The sequence below is a fragment of the Parus major genome, chromosome 4A (assembly GCF_001522545.3).
Source record: "Parus major isolate Abel chromosome 4A, Parus_major1.1, whole genome shotgun sequence".
Taxonomy (NCBI): domain Eukaryota; kingdom Metazoa; phylum Chordata; class Aves; order Passeriformes; family Paridae; genus Parus; species Parus major.
This window is the reverse complement of record NC_031772.1, coordinates 17,013,409-17,031,813: the sequence shown is the minus strand read 5'-3', so window position 1 is coordinate 17,031,813 and position 18,405 is coordinate 17,013,409. Positions and strand designations below refer to the sequence as shown.

At 44.4% G+C, this 18,405-nt stretch overlaps 1 protein-coding gene across 3 annotated transcripts in view; it reads left to right on the top strand.

The window, feature by feature from the left end:
- DCX (doublecortin) overlaps positions 1–16,867 on the top strand; it is a 78,376-nt gene extending 61,509 nt beyond the window's left edge. For all 3 annotated transcript variants that reach the window (XM_015626271.2, XM_015626268.2, XM_015626272.3), the window contains 2 exons: positions 3,093–3,187; positions 5,430–16,867. In XM_015626271.2, coding sequence (XP_015481757.1) covers positions 3,093–3,187; positions 5,430–5,486 — 152 coding nt within the window. In that variant the 3' untranslated portion in view covers positions 5,487–16,867. The remainder of the gene's footprint in view (positions 1–3,092; positions 3,188–5,429) is intronic.
- The last annotated feature ends 1,538 nt before the right edge of the window (positions 16,868–18,405 follow it).

Genomic DNA, 18,405 nt, shown 5'->3' with positions numbered 1-18,405 from the left:
GATCCCCTCACCAAACAAGAGGGAAAAGTGTGCCCTCACTGCAGAGCTGAGTGCCTGGAAGTTTGGAGGTGCCTGAGTGAAGGATGCCTGTGCAATCTGAGTTCTTCCACTCCTGAGGCTTTGTTTTTCTGTCCTGAAGGGCAGGATGGCTCGTGCTGTCTGAACAAGCTGCAGTTTCCACATTTGCTTCCTGCTGTCCTTGTTCTGCTTGTTCCCTTTCTTTATTTTCTTGGTGGCACTTCAAACCCTTCACCTGGAGACAAAATTATCCCTGGATTTCAGGGTCCTTCCTCTCACTCTGGTGAGGTATGGGCTCCTCAGACTGGGATCTCGTTAACAGAACCCTGGGAACCCCAATCAAGCATGGATTATTAACCTTATTTAACAAATTAGTAGAAATAGCTATCTCCACACATTTTGAGCACTCACTGTGAGCCTCAGGCCCTGCTTTTTCCAGTTCTGTTTGTGGACAGAAATGTGAGTTCCAAAGATGGATCTCACCAACCTCATTTGCAGGTCTCGGTGCTTATCACCACTGGAAATTTGGATCCAGAGCCCCAGTCATGCCAGCAAACCTAAGCAACACTCAGGAAACAATTCCATATGGGAAATCTGGCTAGAAAAGGGCCTTAAAAAATGCTAAAGATGAACTTTTGGCCATAGATTGATAGGACAAAGGGGGAATGGACTTAAACTAAAGGAGGGCAGGTTTAGATATTAACAAGAAATTCTTTGCTGTGGGGGTGATGGGGCCCTGGCACAGAGCACAGAGAAGCTGTGGCTGCCCCTGGATCCCTGGAAGTGTCCAAGGTCAGGCTGGACAGGGCTTGGAGCAGTGTGGGCTGGTGGAAGGTGTCCCTGCCTATGGCACAGGGTGGAATAAGATGAGCTTTAAGATCCCTTCCAACCCAAACCATTCTGTGATTCTAAAATATCTGTGGGGGAAGCAGACAGAGAATTCAGTTTACCTGGATCTCTCATCTCAAACATGACAGGAATCTTCTCCATCCTCCCTCTTAAGTGCTGGATAAGGCTGATTTATCTTCTGAGAACTGCCTCATGCACAGGGGTAGGTGAGGATCCTGTGGAAAAAGGTGCAATGCTCCTGCAATGAAAGGATTTGACATACGATCTTTAAGGTAAATTGATGTTGCAGAGCAAATACAATGCCACAAAGAAGCCATAATGCACAAAGACTAAAATGGTGGGGAAAAAAAAAAACCCAAAGAACTGAAATGAAAGCTGGTTCAAAAGAACAGTTGCTAATAGCTGAGTGTAGGTGATATCCTGAGCTACCCTAAATCATCAGCAGATTTTAGTGGAGCAGCAGTGTTCTGCACCACCTGGGACCTGCTCTTTGCCTCCTGTTACTGCATTTCAGTTCAAAGGGAATGCAGACAACTCTGCTTATGAACACTATTCTTCATTAGCAGGCAGAGAAAATTAAACTGGGCTTCTTCACTGTTGTTCCTGCTGCAAAATTCTGCTGTATTTGGAATGATATCCATCAGTCCCATTCCACTTCTGATTTGGATGTCACATCTGTTTTTTTTGTTGATGCTCATAAAATATTTACATCCCTGCTGTAGCACTTAAAACTCTCATTGTATTAGGGAATTTCTGTCCTGCCCTGCAGCAATTACATCCATTTTCCTGCACACTGGCTCTGCTGTTGTTCCAGTCTTGTTTGTGGAAGGGAAATTGAGGGTTCTTGCAGAGTTGTTGCATTCTTCAGCTTAGGAAGGACCAGTGACAACTGGAGATAAAGAAAGAGGCATTTGAGAAACTGGAAATGGATTTTAGCTAACAGAGATTATTCCAGTCCTCCTGTTCCCCACATTTTCTTTAACAGGAAACACAAATTTGCTCAGTGAAATAAAACATAAAAGAGATCCAAGTTCTTTTTTTTACTGAATTGTCTACATTATTTGGCATATAGTTAGAGACCTCTTCTTTTTTTCCCCACCAGCCTGGAGCTGATTCTGTAGAGTGGCACAGCTCAGTGCAGGGGCCAGCAGGAAAACAGCTTCTGCCTTTCCAGGTTTTTCTCCCTATCAATAAAGAATGGTCTGAGTGGGATAGGGAGGTGAAGTGTCACTCTGTTCCCCAATTATCTCTAAATCATTATTTCTGCCACCTTTTAAAAACATCCATTTCCTCAGTAAGGTGCATTTGTGATAGGATAAAAAAGCTGTGTGTGATGAATAACCTCTTTCAACAGAGGAGGAGATGCATGGAAACGATGGATGTGAAGGCACAGGAGCCACATCACCATGGATTTGTTGCATTTTAGCTGCTTCAAGGTGCTGGCAGCTCCTCCTTTGTCCTGGGGGTTTGAACACATTTCTTTTCACACCTGTTTGACCTCTGCCTCTGCTGCAAACCTGAGCTACCCATTTCCCACAAGGAGGTAACAGAGGAGTGAGGATTTCTCAGGCATTAAAGCAAGAGCTGTGCTGGTTTTGCTCTTAAAAATACAACATTCAGGGGTTTTCTCTATGATACTTGATACACTTCTTCAGTCTCCTCCAGACACTCAAGTACTTGGTGAATTTTAAGTGACTGACTTGCAGACTCAGCTGTTACAATCAAAAGTGTAATTCCATTGGGCTCTTTGGTCACTTAATCCCACCCACAGCAAACTACAGCCAGGGCATTCCAGGCTGCTGTTTGTCTGGTTTTTAATGTGTATAACAGACATCTGACATTGCTTGGGTAGGGTTCAGGATATCTTCAGACTCTGGTTTCCAGTTGTGCCCTTGAACAGTTTGAGAACACAGAAATTGTCTTTCTGTTTTTCTGGGGATGCGTGCCATTGATCGACTTGGTGAATATTTGTTGTGTGAAATATTTCTCCTTCATTTATTTTATATTTCACTATATTTTGCAGCCACCCTGAGCAGCTGAAATCCTGGAGTTATGTCTACAGCTATGCTGTTTACTTTTGGGGTTTTTTTCTCCTGCCTTCCATGAACAAATGAGAAGAAAAACTGTGTTTCTGTGTTAATGTTTGGAGACCTTGCATCTCCCCAAAGGGAGAGAGATCTTCCCCTCCTTGCCTGATTTCCAGCTTGTGTCTTGTTTTCTGGCAGCCAACGGGACCTCCAGCAGTCAGCTGTCCACACCCAAATCCAAGCAGTCCCCGATCTCCACGCCCACCAGCCCAGGGAGCCTCCGTAAGCACAAGGTATTACGTTTCTTATACCTTACTACACCTCCTTCTGCCTCAATCCATCAGATCTGTGCACCACTGAGGTCATGGCCACATCTTCTGGAAGGGTAACAACAACTCCTGATGTTCAAACAGCGGAGTTTGGCCCTTTGCCTGTAAAAGTTGTCCTTTTGGGCAAGGTGGTGAACAAAGCACTGGCCTGGAGTTGTTAATGTGTGCTGGAAACCATCCAGGGGGATCAGAGGAAACAACCATCAGCTTGTGCCTCTCTTGGAAAAAATCATTGATGGATGTGGTTTCATGTAAACTTTCCTGTTTAAAATGCCTTGAGGGTTGGCAAACCAGGCCCATTAAACAGCAGAAGCAGTGCAAATGTTATTGGAACTCTAACACATCACTTTAACGATGCTCCTCAAGAATTTAAATTTATTTTCATTATTTAAGGCTGTGTTCTGTTTTACAGGAAGCAGGTGATTCTTACAGCTGCTGTGGTAATTGTGTAGTGGAGCAGTAGCTGGTCACAGACAGCGTGGCCAACAGGTAGCACAGCATCCTGGCAGAGATCAGGAAACCTGCCTCATGGATAATTCATGTATTGATTTATTTAAAAGGTATAGCAGCTGTCACAGCTTTTTCAGTTCCTGTTACTCAGGGTTGCTCTGTGCTGAGTTCAGACTTTATTTTCTGTGGGTCTTTGCAGTTCTGGAATAGCCACAGTGCTGTTCCCAACAGTTTCCACTCCATACAGGAATCAGAGCTTGGACACAAATGTGGGTGTGAGAGGAAGTCAGGGGGGTTTCTCGTGAGCAAACAGAATATACCTCTCATCCCAAGGCTGAAAGCATTGACCCAAATGATCTTTTGAAGAGTAATTAAAAAATTCAGGTGGTGCTGAGGTTTTGCAGTCAGCAGCCACGTGGAACCCACCGTGGGCCAGATTGCAGGGGTTGAACTGATTCTGTTTAACAAAGGCATAGCTGAATCCAAATGAAAACTCTGTTTCCCTCTGTTCTCAGCTGCTCAGTCTAAGTTTGAGAAAACACAATAAATTTAACACAATGTGTCCAGATTTATTAGTAATTCAAAGCTGAGAACAGAATCTGGCCCCCGTGGTCTCGAGTTCATCAGTTCAGCAGCAGTAATAATGCAAACTGCATCCTTTGCTTCAGCATCAGGGACACAAAATATCTCCCAAACTTTCCATCTCATTTAGGACTTTGGAGATGAGGATTTGTTTCTTGGCCAAGACAAGTAAAACTCACCTTATTCATGTTTTATGTATGTTTTCAGCTGGCTGATTTATGGCCTTTCCAGTGCAGCCCTGAGACCATGTGTAATAGATGGTGACTGCTGAGGGCAAAGCCAACCCAGCTATGATTTTCTCCACTAAGTTAAGCCAATCAGCAGACACAAATACAGCATTTTAGGTTACCAGAATATTCATGCATCATTGTCTTTCTCCCAGGAGCAATTTCCTGCTTATGACGAAATGGCTTTTCTTTTTTGCCCTTAAAGCTCAAGTGATAAATGCTTAGGTTGAGTTCACCACAAAGCCCTATTTTGCCTCTTCTTATATCAAGATTTCTGTGAATTTCCTTCCTGATTATTTGGGTTTTTCTTCATTTTGTTCACATTTATTACCTGTGTGTGGGTCAGAGCTCAAAAAGGTCCCAGGAGAGCTTTAGCCCTTGAGCTGGCTCCTGTACCTTGTCCCACACAGAACTTTAAACAAGTGGAATAAAATGGTTACCCCAGAAAAGCTGGAAAACTGGAAAAGCTTTGCATTGAGCATTTGATCTAAATAATAAACTTGGGATTATTTTATTAACCTTTCCAACTGATTAGAAGTTACTTAAAATAAAGAATAAACCACGGACCATGTGATTTTCCTGGAGATTTGTCCTGAGGGCAGCTGTCAAACCGAGGTAAGACTCTTTGTTGTGCCCTTAGGTTTGAAGAGATGTGTTTAAGGCCAGGTGCTGCTCTTTCATGCACGTGGCTGGAATGGACACATTGATCCAGAAGAGTAAAAAAAACACTTGTGAAACTTATCCCTGAACAGTCAGCAGGAACAGAGATGCTCTTGCCCCTCTGTGCAAGGAGCCTGACTTGGTTTTAGCCTGGAACTCCCTGGATTCTGCTGAGCCCAGCCCAGTCACCAGTGCACAAACCTTTCACCCTCTCAGCTGCTTCCTTCTGCCTGGCCAAGGGTGGGAGCTGCTGGTGAGGGTTAACATTTTCTCCTTTCTCCCTACAGGACTTGTACCTGCCTCTGTCTTTGGATGACTCGGATTCCCTTGGAGATTCCATGTAGAGCGACGCGGAGCGAAATGTCCACATTGCATTTGGGATACAGCAAAGTACCTCTGCCAAAACAAGCAGATAGGTGACTGGTGCTTTCAAGTCAAAGGACACACGGTTAAATGTCATTTTTGTTCTGTGATTTCTCCTCTCTGTGCCACAAACCAACACCTGCCAGTCTATAGAGATAGAGGGATACCATTCTTCTAAGTTACAGGGGCGCAGAATGGGCATTGTGAGAAATTTGGGGCCGACACGCCAACGATTCTGTGCATTTCCCATTTTCTTCTGTTCCTTCTTCTGCTGCAACCATGTGGTTTTCCTAGTGGTAGTAAAGTAGCTGTCCTGGAGGTGTGCAGGTGGAGCCCTTGCTGAGCACTTTGCAAGCTGGAGCAGAGCAGATGATGTTCTCCTCCTGTGCAAAGTGCCCACCTCTGCCAGCTCCTCCTCACTCACAGCCCCAGTTCTGGCACCTGCATTCTAAAGAGTCTTGCTTTTATTGTGGAGGCTAGGAAGGGAATTTCTAGTTTGATGCTTAATATGCCAGCAGAGGCTTGGATGAGATTAGGAATGATTGCATCAGATGCTAAGTAAGGTTAGTACAATAATTCAAATTATTCAAATGTTGTTTGGGTTTGCTTTTTTTTTAATAATTAAACAAAACCCCATAAATCAGCTGAGTTATCTGGAGTATAACACCTTCCACATGCAATCCAAGGATGCTGCTAGCTGGTAACAAATATTTATACCTCCCCTATGGTATCTCTCTATCTCTGTTTGTAACAGTAATGCCTTGTGAACAGCCAACACTGAAAACACTGTGAGAATTTGTTTTCAGGTTTGACACCCTATAGGTCACTTTTTATAGCAAAAAAATCAATACACTTTTTATAAAGGAAAACCTTTTATCTGTGTTTTGGGAGTAAGGATTCAAGCTCCTTGTTTTTTATAAAAGCTGGTAATTTTCTTTTGTTTAAAAAACACGTTCAGAAAAAAAAAAAAGTACAAAAAAAACCAACCACAACTGCAGAACAATAATAACAACAGCTCAGTTTAGAAATCTTGTCATCACTGCCAAAACAGACACGTGTAGGGGGGGGAAAAATGGTCAATTCAAAGTATTGAATGTTTTGATAGTTTTTGTAATGTTTAAGACTACGTATTTGATTTTTTACACTTCAGTATTCCTAACTATGGCCAGATTCTCTACTTATATAACAAATGAAGTTTTGTGGTGTTCTAAAACCCGTATTTTAAGAAACTCTTCTATCTGAGAAAAAACAAACTCGCTGTATTTAGAGAAAGCTGTTGCTTTTATTAATCAGTAATGCCTCCTCCAGAATGCAAAGTTCATCTCCTCACGCAGGGCTGGTGGTTTTTACTGCGCCTCAGCTTTGTCCTAGGCCAGCTGCCATTGCCTCCCTCCCTCATGGAATAAGCTTTGATAAAACTGATTCTTGCAGAACTTTACCTAAATGAAATCTGTGCAATCAATTCTTTCTTTGTTGCTCTATTTGCCTTTTTTTTTTTTTATTTTCTTTTCCAACATAGACACCTACTCCCTGTTGCCTTGCAACCCCTTGTGATTAGGATGGATTTTATCCTCGTGATTTTTGATGCTCCACGAATGCTGGGTTGTTCCCAAAGCCACTCCATGTTTTGTTTGCTTGCATTGCTGGGATGAAACAATCTGTGCAGGCTGCATCTTCCGAGGCTCGTGTGATCACGCTTATAATGCAACTTTTTCAAAGAGATTTATCAGAGAGAGGCCAGGATTGGGAATTGTCAAGGGGTCAGAGTTATCATGCACCAAATTTGCACCCAGTAGTCTTAGTGCATGACCATTTACACCCAGAGTTTTGCACAAGAAACCATTTGTTCTCACTGGTAGCTTCGTTTGATTGAATAACTCTCTGACTGCACAACTGCTAAATGGTCATTTTAAATATTGTAAATAGAATCCTGGGGTTAGTTCACAGGCTAAGGGCTCGTGTTGAGGGTTTGTGGGGGGAAGGACGGTGCTGTGGACAAAGCTTGGGTGCAGTAGTCAGCACACCTCTCAGCCCTTGGCATTGCTGAATTTTGTGTCTGAATGGGAGCAGGTCTCTGAGTAACCCTGTGCCTCAATCTGTCTGTCTGTCCCTGCAGGGACAGCTCTGTTCTACCTCACTGGGGGTTGTGAGGCCAAATGTTGGTTAACATTTGTCAAGTGCTTTCAGATCCTCTAACAGAAGGTGCTGAAATATTCTGGGTGCAGATTTGGTTATGGGTGCTAATTTTTGGCTGTTTAATCCTCTGAGTGCTACTGTAGACACTGGTCATGAGCAAAAAGGACTTCTTTAAGCATAAGGATGTCAAAGGCCTTGGTTATGTTAATAACAATATTATTCACCAGAGCTTTTGTCTTAGGGAAAGCTTTAGTGGGACAGATAATTTGACATGTTTTTACCCTCTCCCCTGTTCTATTGGTGGGGATCTGAGTCCCTCCCTGAGCCTCTGCCTTTCCAGGGACCCTGAGCAGTAGCCATGGATGGACTGGAGCTGCAGTCCAGGGTTGTCACACGGTGACAGAGCCCATTCCTGTCACAGTCAGGGTGAGCCTGTCCTGCCACCTGTCCTCAGATAAAGCAGGAGACCAGCCATGCAATCCCATGCAGGTTCTCTTGCTGCTCAGTGCAGGACACTCACCAGGGATGCACCAGGAAACCCAAATTCTTGCTATCCTGGGCTGCTCTCTGCAGCCTGAGCTGCTGGAGCTGGTGGTGGGAGGAAAGGAATCTGGGAGATGCTTTCACCCTGTGAGTGCAGTTTGTGTAAGAGAAAGCTGGATCCCAAGGGAGGAATGATCCTTTGTTTGGATGGCTGTTGAGAAGGGATTCCTGTCCTGCCTGCCAAAAGCTCTGTTTGGTTATTTGGAGATGCTTTTCCTGGGGGGGCATCACTAAGGAATCACTGAGCTCTTCCTCCTGAGCTGCACCTGGTGACACATCAAAAACCTGATCCTGCCAGCTCTCCCTTGGGAATGCAGCTTTGCTTGCATGAGGAGCATCCTGTGGTGGGGCTGAGCCCAGCAATTCCTTCAGGGAATTAGGGGGACCTTGAAAAGGCCTAAAAGAATAATAATAATAATAATAATTAAAAAAAATTGTTCAGTGGGAAAAATAGCCATTCAAACCAGCAGAAGCCACAAAGAAAACAGGGTATGAGGTCAAACTCCCAAGTTTTAAGAAGCAATTTTCTAGGTAGAAATGCCTGGGCAGTAGAAGTCAGTGAGCATTTCAGCTGTAGCATAGAGTGAAGTCTGTATTAATGCCAATATTGCATGAGTTCTTGTACAGAAATGCATGTGGAATGTTACATACATTCAGAACTAGTTATCTCTGGCTTTGTAGGATCCCTCATCTAGATTTGGATACAGATAAACAGTGCACAGGCATCAGACCATAGTTATATAAACAGGACAGCCCTGATATAGGAAAGAACTTAGAAGCTTAAATTTTAGCACATGCTTTACTCCTGTGTTGACTTTTCACGAGATTAAGCTTGGGTTTGGTCAGAAAGCTTTCCTGAACTGCTGTGAATTAGTAATTACTTCCAATATACTATAGCAATTCCAGACCCTGTGAGATCCTGGAGCAGATGATAGTAATTCCACTATATACTCCAGAGTTCACCTTTCATATTTTTTATTTATTTTTTTTTTTACATTACAAGCTCATAAAGCTCCACATGATATGAGGATTTGCCATATTAATTCTGCTATAAAAACCCTGCCTAATTTGCCTCATGAGGCTGCCTTTAGTGCTTTCAGAGACTAATTGAATCACTGAGACTATATTATTTTAAAACAATAGAGTATTTAAAGACAAATTGGAGAAACTCTTAAAGTAGCAGGGCTTTGTTTCTTTGAAATCTGCCTTTTTTTCAGTGTAATTTAGCAAATTTGCATATAAAGATGCCCATTTCAGACACAGTCATTAGGAAGGAATAGCACAGACTGAGGGGTTTAACTCTTTTACACTCAGGTGATGGTCTTGACTGTATAAGATGAGAGCAATGCAGCAAAACCTTCAGCCTTGGGATTTTTATCACTAGTAAAGCATTTAATATCCTGAAGTTTCTGGTTTAAAACCTCATTTGGTATAAGATTTGAAGCTAGTTCAGTTCCACCAGCTAAATATATTAAAGTGATTTGGAAAGAGTTTGATAATGGGATTTTACTTTGCAGATTTTCCCTACCACTGTCTGTGTTTCCTATATCTGCACATTATTTATGGTCTTCTCAGGAGCTAGCAACACTAATTGTGATTTTTCCATAGACAATAAAAGAATCCTGCTTGGAAAACAACTCCACATCTCTCTCACCCTCAGCTAACACAATTGTAGGCATACAAAAAACCAGCTGCTATTTCTCTCTTATTTGCTTGTCCAGTATTTTTGAAGGGGAAAAAAATGAGGTAGAACCAAAAATTGTGGCAAACAGCAAAGCAGTGTTACACCCAGGCATTTCCAATGGGAAACAAGGGCATTAAAGTGGTAGTTTCTCCTTATCCATACGGATAACATTTTCTAGGATGCCTTGTCTTTGCTTTTTCTCGCCTTTGAGGTCAGTGCTGCTCTTCCTGCTGCTCCCCAGCACACCCTTGGGAGTGCTCTGGGATTCCAGGCTGAATCCCTACCACTTTTCCAGGGACAACCATCCCTGGAAGAGTCATCTTCTCTGCAGGGGCCCTGTGTGGGTTTTCCAGCCTGAGCCTTCCCCAGAGTGCTGAGAGCACCGCAGTGATTTTGTCGCTGACCCCACAGCCGTGCAGAGCAAACGAGAGTTCTCTTTCGCTGTAGCAGAGGCAGAATCATTTTTAGAGAAAGGGATGAAAAATAGCCAAGTAAAGTAGATCTAAAATTAGTCTAGAAAGTGTCTCCTCAAGCTAAGACAATCCAAAACCAGAGAAAAGCTCCGTGGAGGTGTGTTTGCCACACGCCAGGTGCTGATCACGACCACGACGGAACAAAACAGCTTTTTCCACATGGGGACTTTGGCTCCAGGTTATTTTTCTGGTTGCTGATGGAAGCAGGCTGGGACAGCGTTTGGGACTGATGAGGTTCTTTGCAGAAGCAAATGGATGGCATGAGATGAGGATATTTTTCCTGTGCATCTGAAGAGTCAGGTCAGTCCATGCAACAGGACGAGTGCTTTACACAAGACACCTGGAAGAGATCCAGCTGAAACCCCACCTTGCTGTGCTGAGAGCAGGAAAGTGAAGACTTTAAGTGCCTTCTAACACCCCTTGGGCTTCAGGAGCAGGACTGTGCACGTGCCCAGCAAGGCCTAGGGTTCAATGGCCTTGACCAAAGGAGGCAGGGCACGCTTTAAGTCTCGAGGTATTTAGCCCATCTCTTGAAAATTGCTCTCTGCAGTACCACAGAATTCTTCTGGCTGATGCCTCTGTCCCATCTGCATGAATCTGAGCCTCTCCACAGTATCTCAGGAAATGCTACAGCTGAGTCTTGCATCTCACAGCTGCTCCTCACTGTGGAGTGAACAGGGCTGGGTTCTGCTGCAGTGGTTGTTGATTCTGCTGTTCAGATGTTCTTCATCCTCCTCTGCTCCTGGCTCGAGAGCTGGCTTCTCCTGGTGCCTGCAGGTGAAAGGCTGGGAGCAGCAATGTATAGACCCCTTTGTTTTGTTTCCTCTGGAACAGTTCTAGTCAGTGATGATTGAAGCTGACAAACCATCATTTTAATAGGGAGAGGGGAGATTTTCAGGGAATATCAGTGGGTGGACAGAAAGGTTTTTTCCAGCAATGCCATTGCACAGCTGCTCTGACAGGACCCCAGCTGCAGGGCATGGTATGAGTACTACACCTTCAGGTGTAAATGTGGAGTTTTGGGGTCACAGACCTTGGGACACTGCTCAGAGAATATTAAACAAATCAACACCTATTTTTGGCCAATAGATGAGCTTCTGAGCAAATGGGAATCAAACCTAGTGGATTCAGCAGTGGGGTTTCAGAGCCATTGGGGTTTCAGAGCTCTTGGGGTGTGGCACAGCCCTGGACAGATGATTTCTCCTTGTGCCATGGTGTCCCAGTGCACAGAGGGCTGGTCCCAATACTTCACCTGCAGGGTGCTTTGATCAAAGAGCTTGATTTTAAAATGTATTCATTGCTCAGTGAAGTCTGAGCACTTTGTAGGAGCAAACTGTGTCCCTGGCAAGTCTCTCACTGAACTCTGGCACTTTCAAAACTCTGCTGCAAAAATGATCAAGTATTTCAGTCATGGTGAAAGACAGACACCTCATTTTTAGTTCCCAATCAAAACCATAGCAATATCCCTGGGAGGAAGGAGAAACCCTCATCCAGCAGCCCATTTCTCTCCTGCCTCAATACAGCCCCCACTGCCCCTCTTTTGGTTAGATGTAGGTGCACATATCAGGCAATTCCTGCTAGTAGTCAAAATATGGGCCTTGTGTTTACAAACAGTGAATAAGTCTAATTATTTCTGTGTCTTTCTACCAAGTGGGCCAGGTGTTGAAAACCTTCTTGTTTAGAAAGTGTTCATGGCCAGGTGTCTACATGCCTTGCAATGTCCTTGCTTAGTGCACTTGAACCCACCTCTTGTGGCTCTTTATCTCCATGAACTCAGGACTCTCCAAGAGCCAGTTTGGAGGTTCCCTAGGTCTGACAGTTTATCACTCAAACTGAAGAAAAAGGAGGATGCCCACAGGGAATTAACAAATCTTGGCAGTAATTAATCTGTCAGCTGAAAAAAAGAAAGATGGCATCGTCATGGCAAGATGCCATGATGGAGAACACAGGAGATGAAGGGAAAAGCCTGTTCCTTAGAGGATTGGTGGGGAATGTTTGTTAGGAGATGGGTACTGAGTCATTAAATGAGCTGGAGCTTCAGAGAAAATCCAATGGCAGGGAGAGCACGAGGCACAGCACTGGACATGTCAGTGCCACTGGTGTGTGGGAATAATGGAGGACAGAAACCAAGAAATTCTGGGGACAAACAAAGAAGGAGGCTGCGGCTAGCTGAGGCTCTGTGGCTTGGTTTGGACAGAGGAGCAGCAGCAGCTCCTGGCTGTTGCTTGAGTCACTGTCCCTGCAGGTCCCCAGGCCAGGGGGCAGTGTCTGTCCACAGCACTGTCTGTGCCTCTGTCCTTGGCAGAAATAAAGCCAAACCTGGCTGCATTAGGCAGGAGAACTTGGTGTGAAGCTCTTCCCCTGCTGCCATTTAGCTCTCCTGCCAGCACATGCCATCCCTCCAAGGCAGAAGGAAGATGCAGCACTTGCTCAAGGACAGCACCAAGCTGTGGGTTGGGTTTATTTGCCAGGAATATCAATCCTTGATCAGCCTGCCCTGGCCTGGGGAGGACACACCTGGCACTCTGGGGAATGTAAGAAGTCCATGCAGAACATGGACACCTGTGTTTAACACTGGTTTTCTTCTCAAGAGATCTTTTTCCTGAATTCTGTTGGGTTATAGTGCTTGTGAATTTAATCCTAAACCACAAAACAACTGACTTATCCAAACACTTTTTTACTGTATAGTCTCAGAATATTTTTCTGTTGTTGCACAAAGATTGCATCTCTTTTATTTCCATAAATTCTCAGACAGTCAGTATAAAGCAAATGGAACCAAATACACCTAATTTTCTGCTGCTTTAACCAGACAGAAGCTCCTCTGCAATTAATTTGTGAATCTATTTGGTCCAAGGTTGGTCTCCTATTTCAAAGATTGATTACTGTTGATAATTCTTGTGTGATTGATTGATTGATTGCTTGAGTGCAGATTCAGTTTCCTGGGTGACAGCTGCAGCCTTTGCAGAGAAAACCTCACTGGCCCCAGTTAAAAAGTCATCTCTTGTATGGACCTCAAATAGCAAGTTATAGATGGGAGATATTTTCTATAGTTTAATTATAGTTCATGATAAAGGTGAAATAGTGTGTTGAAAAGTTTTAGAATTGAAAATTAAATAAGGAACCTCAGCAAATCAGGGCCTCCTCCATATTTTTTGCTTTTAAAGAGTGTTGGCTTTATCTCCCTTTACTCTTGCTCTGTCTACCAATAGATATACCCTGAGCCCAGCAGGTTTATGGAACTAGAAGTAGTATTTCTATTTCTACCAATATTTTTCTACTCTAGTCCCAGCTAGTACCAGGCAGAATAGAGATTTATGGTTGGCTTGGATTTTAGAGAAAAGCATTGCCAATGTCTCTGAAATAGAAAGAAAGGTTCGGTTCATTTCAGGTGACTCATCTAAACTCAAGGCTGCTTTTGAATTTAATCCAAGCTGGTTCTTCCATCTCTCTTGGCAAGAGTTATATATAGGAAATGGAGCTAAATTGGAGTCATGTTTGCACAGTGGGGTTGTTGCAGAGCACTGGGACTCACCTGGCACGTGATGGAACAGGTGGTCAGCGAGAGCCTGACCCTGGCTCTGAATCCCAGAGTTCTGGGAATCCCATGCACAGGGTCAGGCTCTGGAAATACCTGTAAGGGACCAAACGGCCCAGTTTTCAACATGACAAATTTTACTTTCAGAGAATCCCTGAGAAACACGTTGTGGGGGTTATTTTTGTTGTTGTGTGGGTTTGGGGGTTATGTTGGGGGAGTATTTTGTTGCTTTTTTGTTTTAATTACAGCAGGGCTGCTTTTCTCCATCTGCTTCCAATCATTGCAGAGCAGGTATGGATGGACTTGTAATTCACTTTCCTTAGCAGGTGGCAGGGGAAATCCTGTGATATTCTGTTTCCCTCTCTTGCTGACCCTGCTGTCACAGGGGGGTTGCAGAACACACAGATTTTTTCCCTTTCTATCCCTCTCTTTAAGACAGAGGACCTTTTTTCAGATTTAGTGTGATGTCTAATGATGCATCTGCCTAAATAGAAGAATGTCTGGGGAATTAATTGCACTGCTAATTGGTGTTTTTAGATATGGTGAAGCAGGAGTATTGAATGTAAGAACAAGGAAGCCTGTGAGTTATAATTACATGCTGAATTCTGACATGTGAAACTGTTGTTAGTTTGCTTCTTATTTAAATGATGGGTGATCCAAGCAGCTTTAGCACCTTGGCATCCTGGTACAGCTGTGATTAGCAATTAGCAGACACCCAGGGTCTTTTGGAAAGAGGAAACCTGTCTAGCCAAATCTCTTCTGTTCTGTGAAATGACACATTCCCCTCCATAATTCTCTGGATTTTGTGACACTGTCGAGTCTGGAAGCACAGGGAAGGAGGATCAGCCTGCTGGCTTTGCTGTCTCTAGCCTTTGTCTTCTTTCTCAGTTACAAATCCTGTCCCACGCTGAGGTGAGCAGCTCCCATCCCCTCAGCCTGAGCTCCTCACGCTGCTCTTGTCTGGAGAGCAGGAGCTGCCTTTGCTCAGGACCCTGTGGCTCCCAGAGCTGCAGAGCCAGCACCCCGTGGTGCTGAGGAAGGGAGATGTGCAGCTCAACTGGAACCTGGTCGTGGATTACTGTCTTAGGTCACTCATTGAGTTCGTATGATTTCCTCATTAACGACAAAGCTGCAATATAATATAACTGAGAGGCCACGATGTATTTTCTCTTGTGGTTCAGAGGGTGGGGGTTGGAGGGGCAGCTGGGTTTAAAGTTTAGCTGGTATACTTTAAACTCTGTGTACATAACCTTGGAGGACACGGGGGTGGGAAGGGGTCCGCGGTTATTTTGGTGGGATTGGTGAACTTCAGGATGTTTTTGTTTAAAGAATAAGGTATTTAATTAATGACATTGTACAAAGAGCTATTAATTTAAATGGTGCTTTTGTTCTCCTACCCCAGACCTGTCTAACCTTTCTTTTTGGCAAGCCTGCAGCAATGCTGATCATGTTGACTTTTGTACCTTGGGGGAGTGTGTGGAAGGGGAGGGGAAATGCTTTTCTCTTCAGACAAATAACGTTGCCCATAGTTAACTTCCTGCTTGGATACACACCTTGAATTCCCTTTATGCTGAATTTTTATGTGAAGGTCTCTTCAAAGGGACAGAACAAGCAGAGGTTATTCCAAAAGATCTCAACTGTATCATCTTGTAATATATTGCAGCTTTATGCCAATGATTCCTTGCTTACCTGTACACAGTCCATGCATGTTTTGAACTAATTTTACATTCTCCATTTGTGGTGAGTTATTTAGCATTTTAACCACCTTTTGTGCCATTCAACTTGTACAGAAAACATTTTTATTGACGTTTTAAAGGGAGGGGGAAAAAAATAAAAAGACCCCTTTCTGCTCTCTAGTTGTAGGTAGAACTCAGTTACTTAGCAAACAGATGTAGATGAGTGGTTGTAGTGTTAGAAATGTTGGCTTGCTCGTGAACAAGCTCTTGAGAGTAAATGCATGGTCCTGTACCTCTCTTTTCTTAATTAGCTCTTCCTTTCCTCCTGGAAAGATTCTCTCTCTCCCTCTCTCTTACTCTTTGTCTCTCTCTCTCTCTCTCTCTCTCGTGGTTGTAAAGTACAGATTTGGGCATAAATAAAAGGATAAACGACCAGGTTTGAAAAGCAGTTCTCAACAGGTTCTCTCGGGGAACGGTTTTCTCGCAGTGCCTTGCCTCGGCACGTTGATCAGATCCAACTCCCAGGATCCAGCAGGCGGAGGTCGGTCCCCCGCTGCCTCTGCTCGAGCTGGGGAGCGAGTCCAGCCTTTGGAAATTCAGCTCTGGTGGAGGGTGAGGTGCTGCTGGGCCCTGCAGCTGAGGCAAGAGCGGCGTCGGCCGTGGCCTCCGCTCCTGGCGGTGGTGGATGTCCCTGGGACTCGTCCCACGGCCCCTGATTTGCGGAGTTTGCACACACTTTCGATTTTCCTGGATACGCAGCGAGGGGGTGGGGATGGGGTATGGGAATTATGTTGTTGGGGGGTCTGTAGACAGCTCCTTCTCCACACTCCCGAGCTCTGAGTTGAGGACAAGGGGCTCCTTGTTTATTAGCTGTGGTTCTGTTGGCAGGAGAGGACAGAAAACGGGCAAGGTCTTGGAAAAGATGGGGTCACTCACAGAGACGCATTTTGTAAGAAATGGACTTAAAGAAACCCCAAAAAGCCGTGCCACAAAATCACAAAGTGTACCTAGATCCACACCTCTATTCCCTATGGCTCTTCTCCCTTAACAGAAGTTCCTTTTGTCAGAAGATTTGACTAGGAAAAAAGTCCATTTTTGTGAGGTGTTGTGAACTGTTTTTACTACTTGTAATAACCATCCCGGGTCTGAGTATTCTTGTAATGCAATGCCATGCAGCAGAGAACCTGTCCACTTTATAGCTTTGCTCTCAATATTTGTTACTCATTGTTTTCTCATCTAAATGTACATTTGCAAGATGTGTGTAATGTCATTTTCAAAAAATAAAATTTGGTTTCAGTATTTAGGCCGATAACAACCTTTCTGAGGCTTTTATTTGTCGAGTGTGTGTTGACTGTGACTTGTAAATTATAGAACACTCGTTCATCTTGATACCTCAGCTTTCCCAAATCTGCCCCACTTGTATAAATGCAGAAAAAAAAAGAGCCTGGGGAAGGAATTTGATGCCCCTGTATTAATTAAGATACAAATCTGCCCGACTGAAGCAGCCCAAGCTGTGCAGGACCCATCCTTTTGCCTAAAGGGATGAGCTCTCACTCTGGGAGAAAAGGGGAAAATAAGGACAGCTCTTTTCCTGGGTGAGCATTGCAGATAAAACTGTGGATTCAAAGCAGCAAATGTGGCCCCCATCTGAACTCTGCCCTGGCATCCAGGGCCTGGCTTTGCCTGTGCAGTCCCACATCAGTTTGGGGAAGTTTGGTGAGATTTGAGAGCTTCACTGTGTTTGTCCTGCCTCCCCACACGGGCCTGAAGAAGCTCCAAGTTGTCCTTTCCCAGCCCCTCTGTCAGAACCACAGTGAGGACAAAAGTTTCATCCCTGTGAGCCCTGAGAAATTCTAACAAGGCTTAGGCCACCAACCCATCACCCCTCGTGACAAAGTGCTGGCACCACTTGTGCCTGGACAGGCCAGAGCAGCACACACAGTGCAGTTCTGTTTGCAGGGAAAGGCCACATGGAAAAAAAAAAAATGCAGTTCCCATCATGAAACAGGGAGAAAACCACTCTCAGGGCAGCCTTTATGCGATTGTGCAGGGGCTGACACTGAAGGAAATGTTACCAGAAAAGCAGAACAAGTGCTTTAGAAAAGTCTCTGCTTTTGTCCCTGTGCACTCGAGGAGCCAACAAAGCACCCTGGTGTCTCTTTCAGGGGCTATGTGCTGGATCAGGTCGATAAAATCCTGGAGGAAGTGCTCCTGCCCATGCAAAATGTTCTGAAAATGGCACAAATCTGCTGTGTGCATCTATCACAGCTATTGCAGGGACTCCAGAGAGTTAGAAGGAAATTAAGTGCTGGTGGTGTGGCACCCCCAACCAGCTCTGCAAACCATTGGAAATGATGCTGCTGGCTTAGCAGGAATTCCTCTGGCACATACAGAATCACTCCAGATTTACTGTCCTTTCAGTGAAAGAAAAATTCAGTTTCCACAGCCTGGCCTTCCTGCTGCATCTGGATCTAGACAGAAATGAACATCAGGGATCCTGGAATATGTTGGTACATCAGAGCAGCAAAAGTATTTGCTCCTGGGAAGTCTCAGTCTGAGTGTGGCAGCCCTATGTGGTATCAGTTGATTGGACTGATTTAATTACTGAAGTAATGTCTGACCTGGTTGAAAACCCCTTGGCTGCTGTCTTCTGCTTTCCCTGGTTTGTGAAGACAGCACAGAGGAGGATTTTAGATCACTGGAAATGATGCTCAGCATCTGTGTTCAGATTTTGGGCTTCTTCATCCTTGGGTATCACATCTGGAGTTTGACCCTACTCTCTGCTGCTCCCTTTCACCATTTGCCATCAAATCTTGTGATTTAAAAAGCTTTTTTCAGGTTGTCACCCCAGGC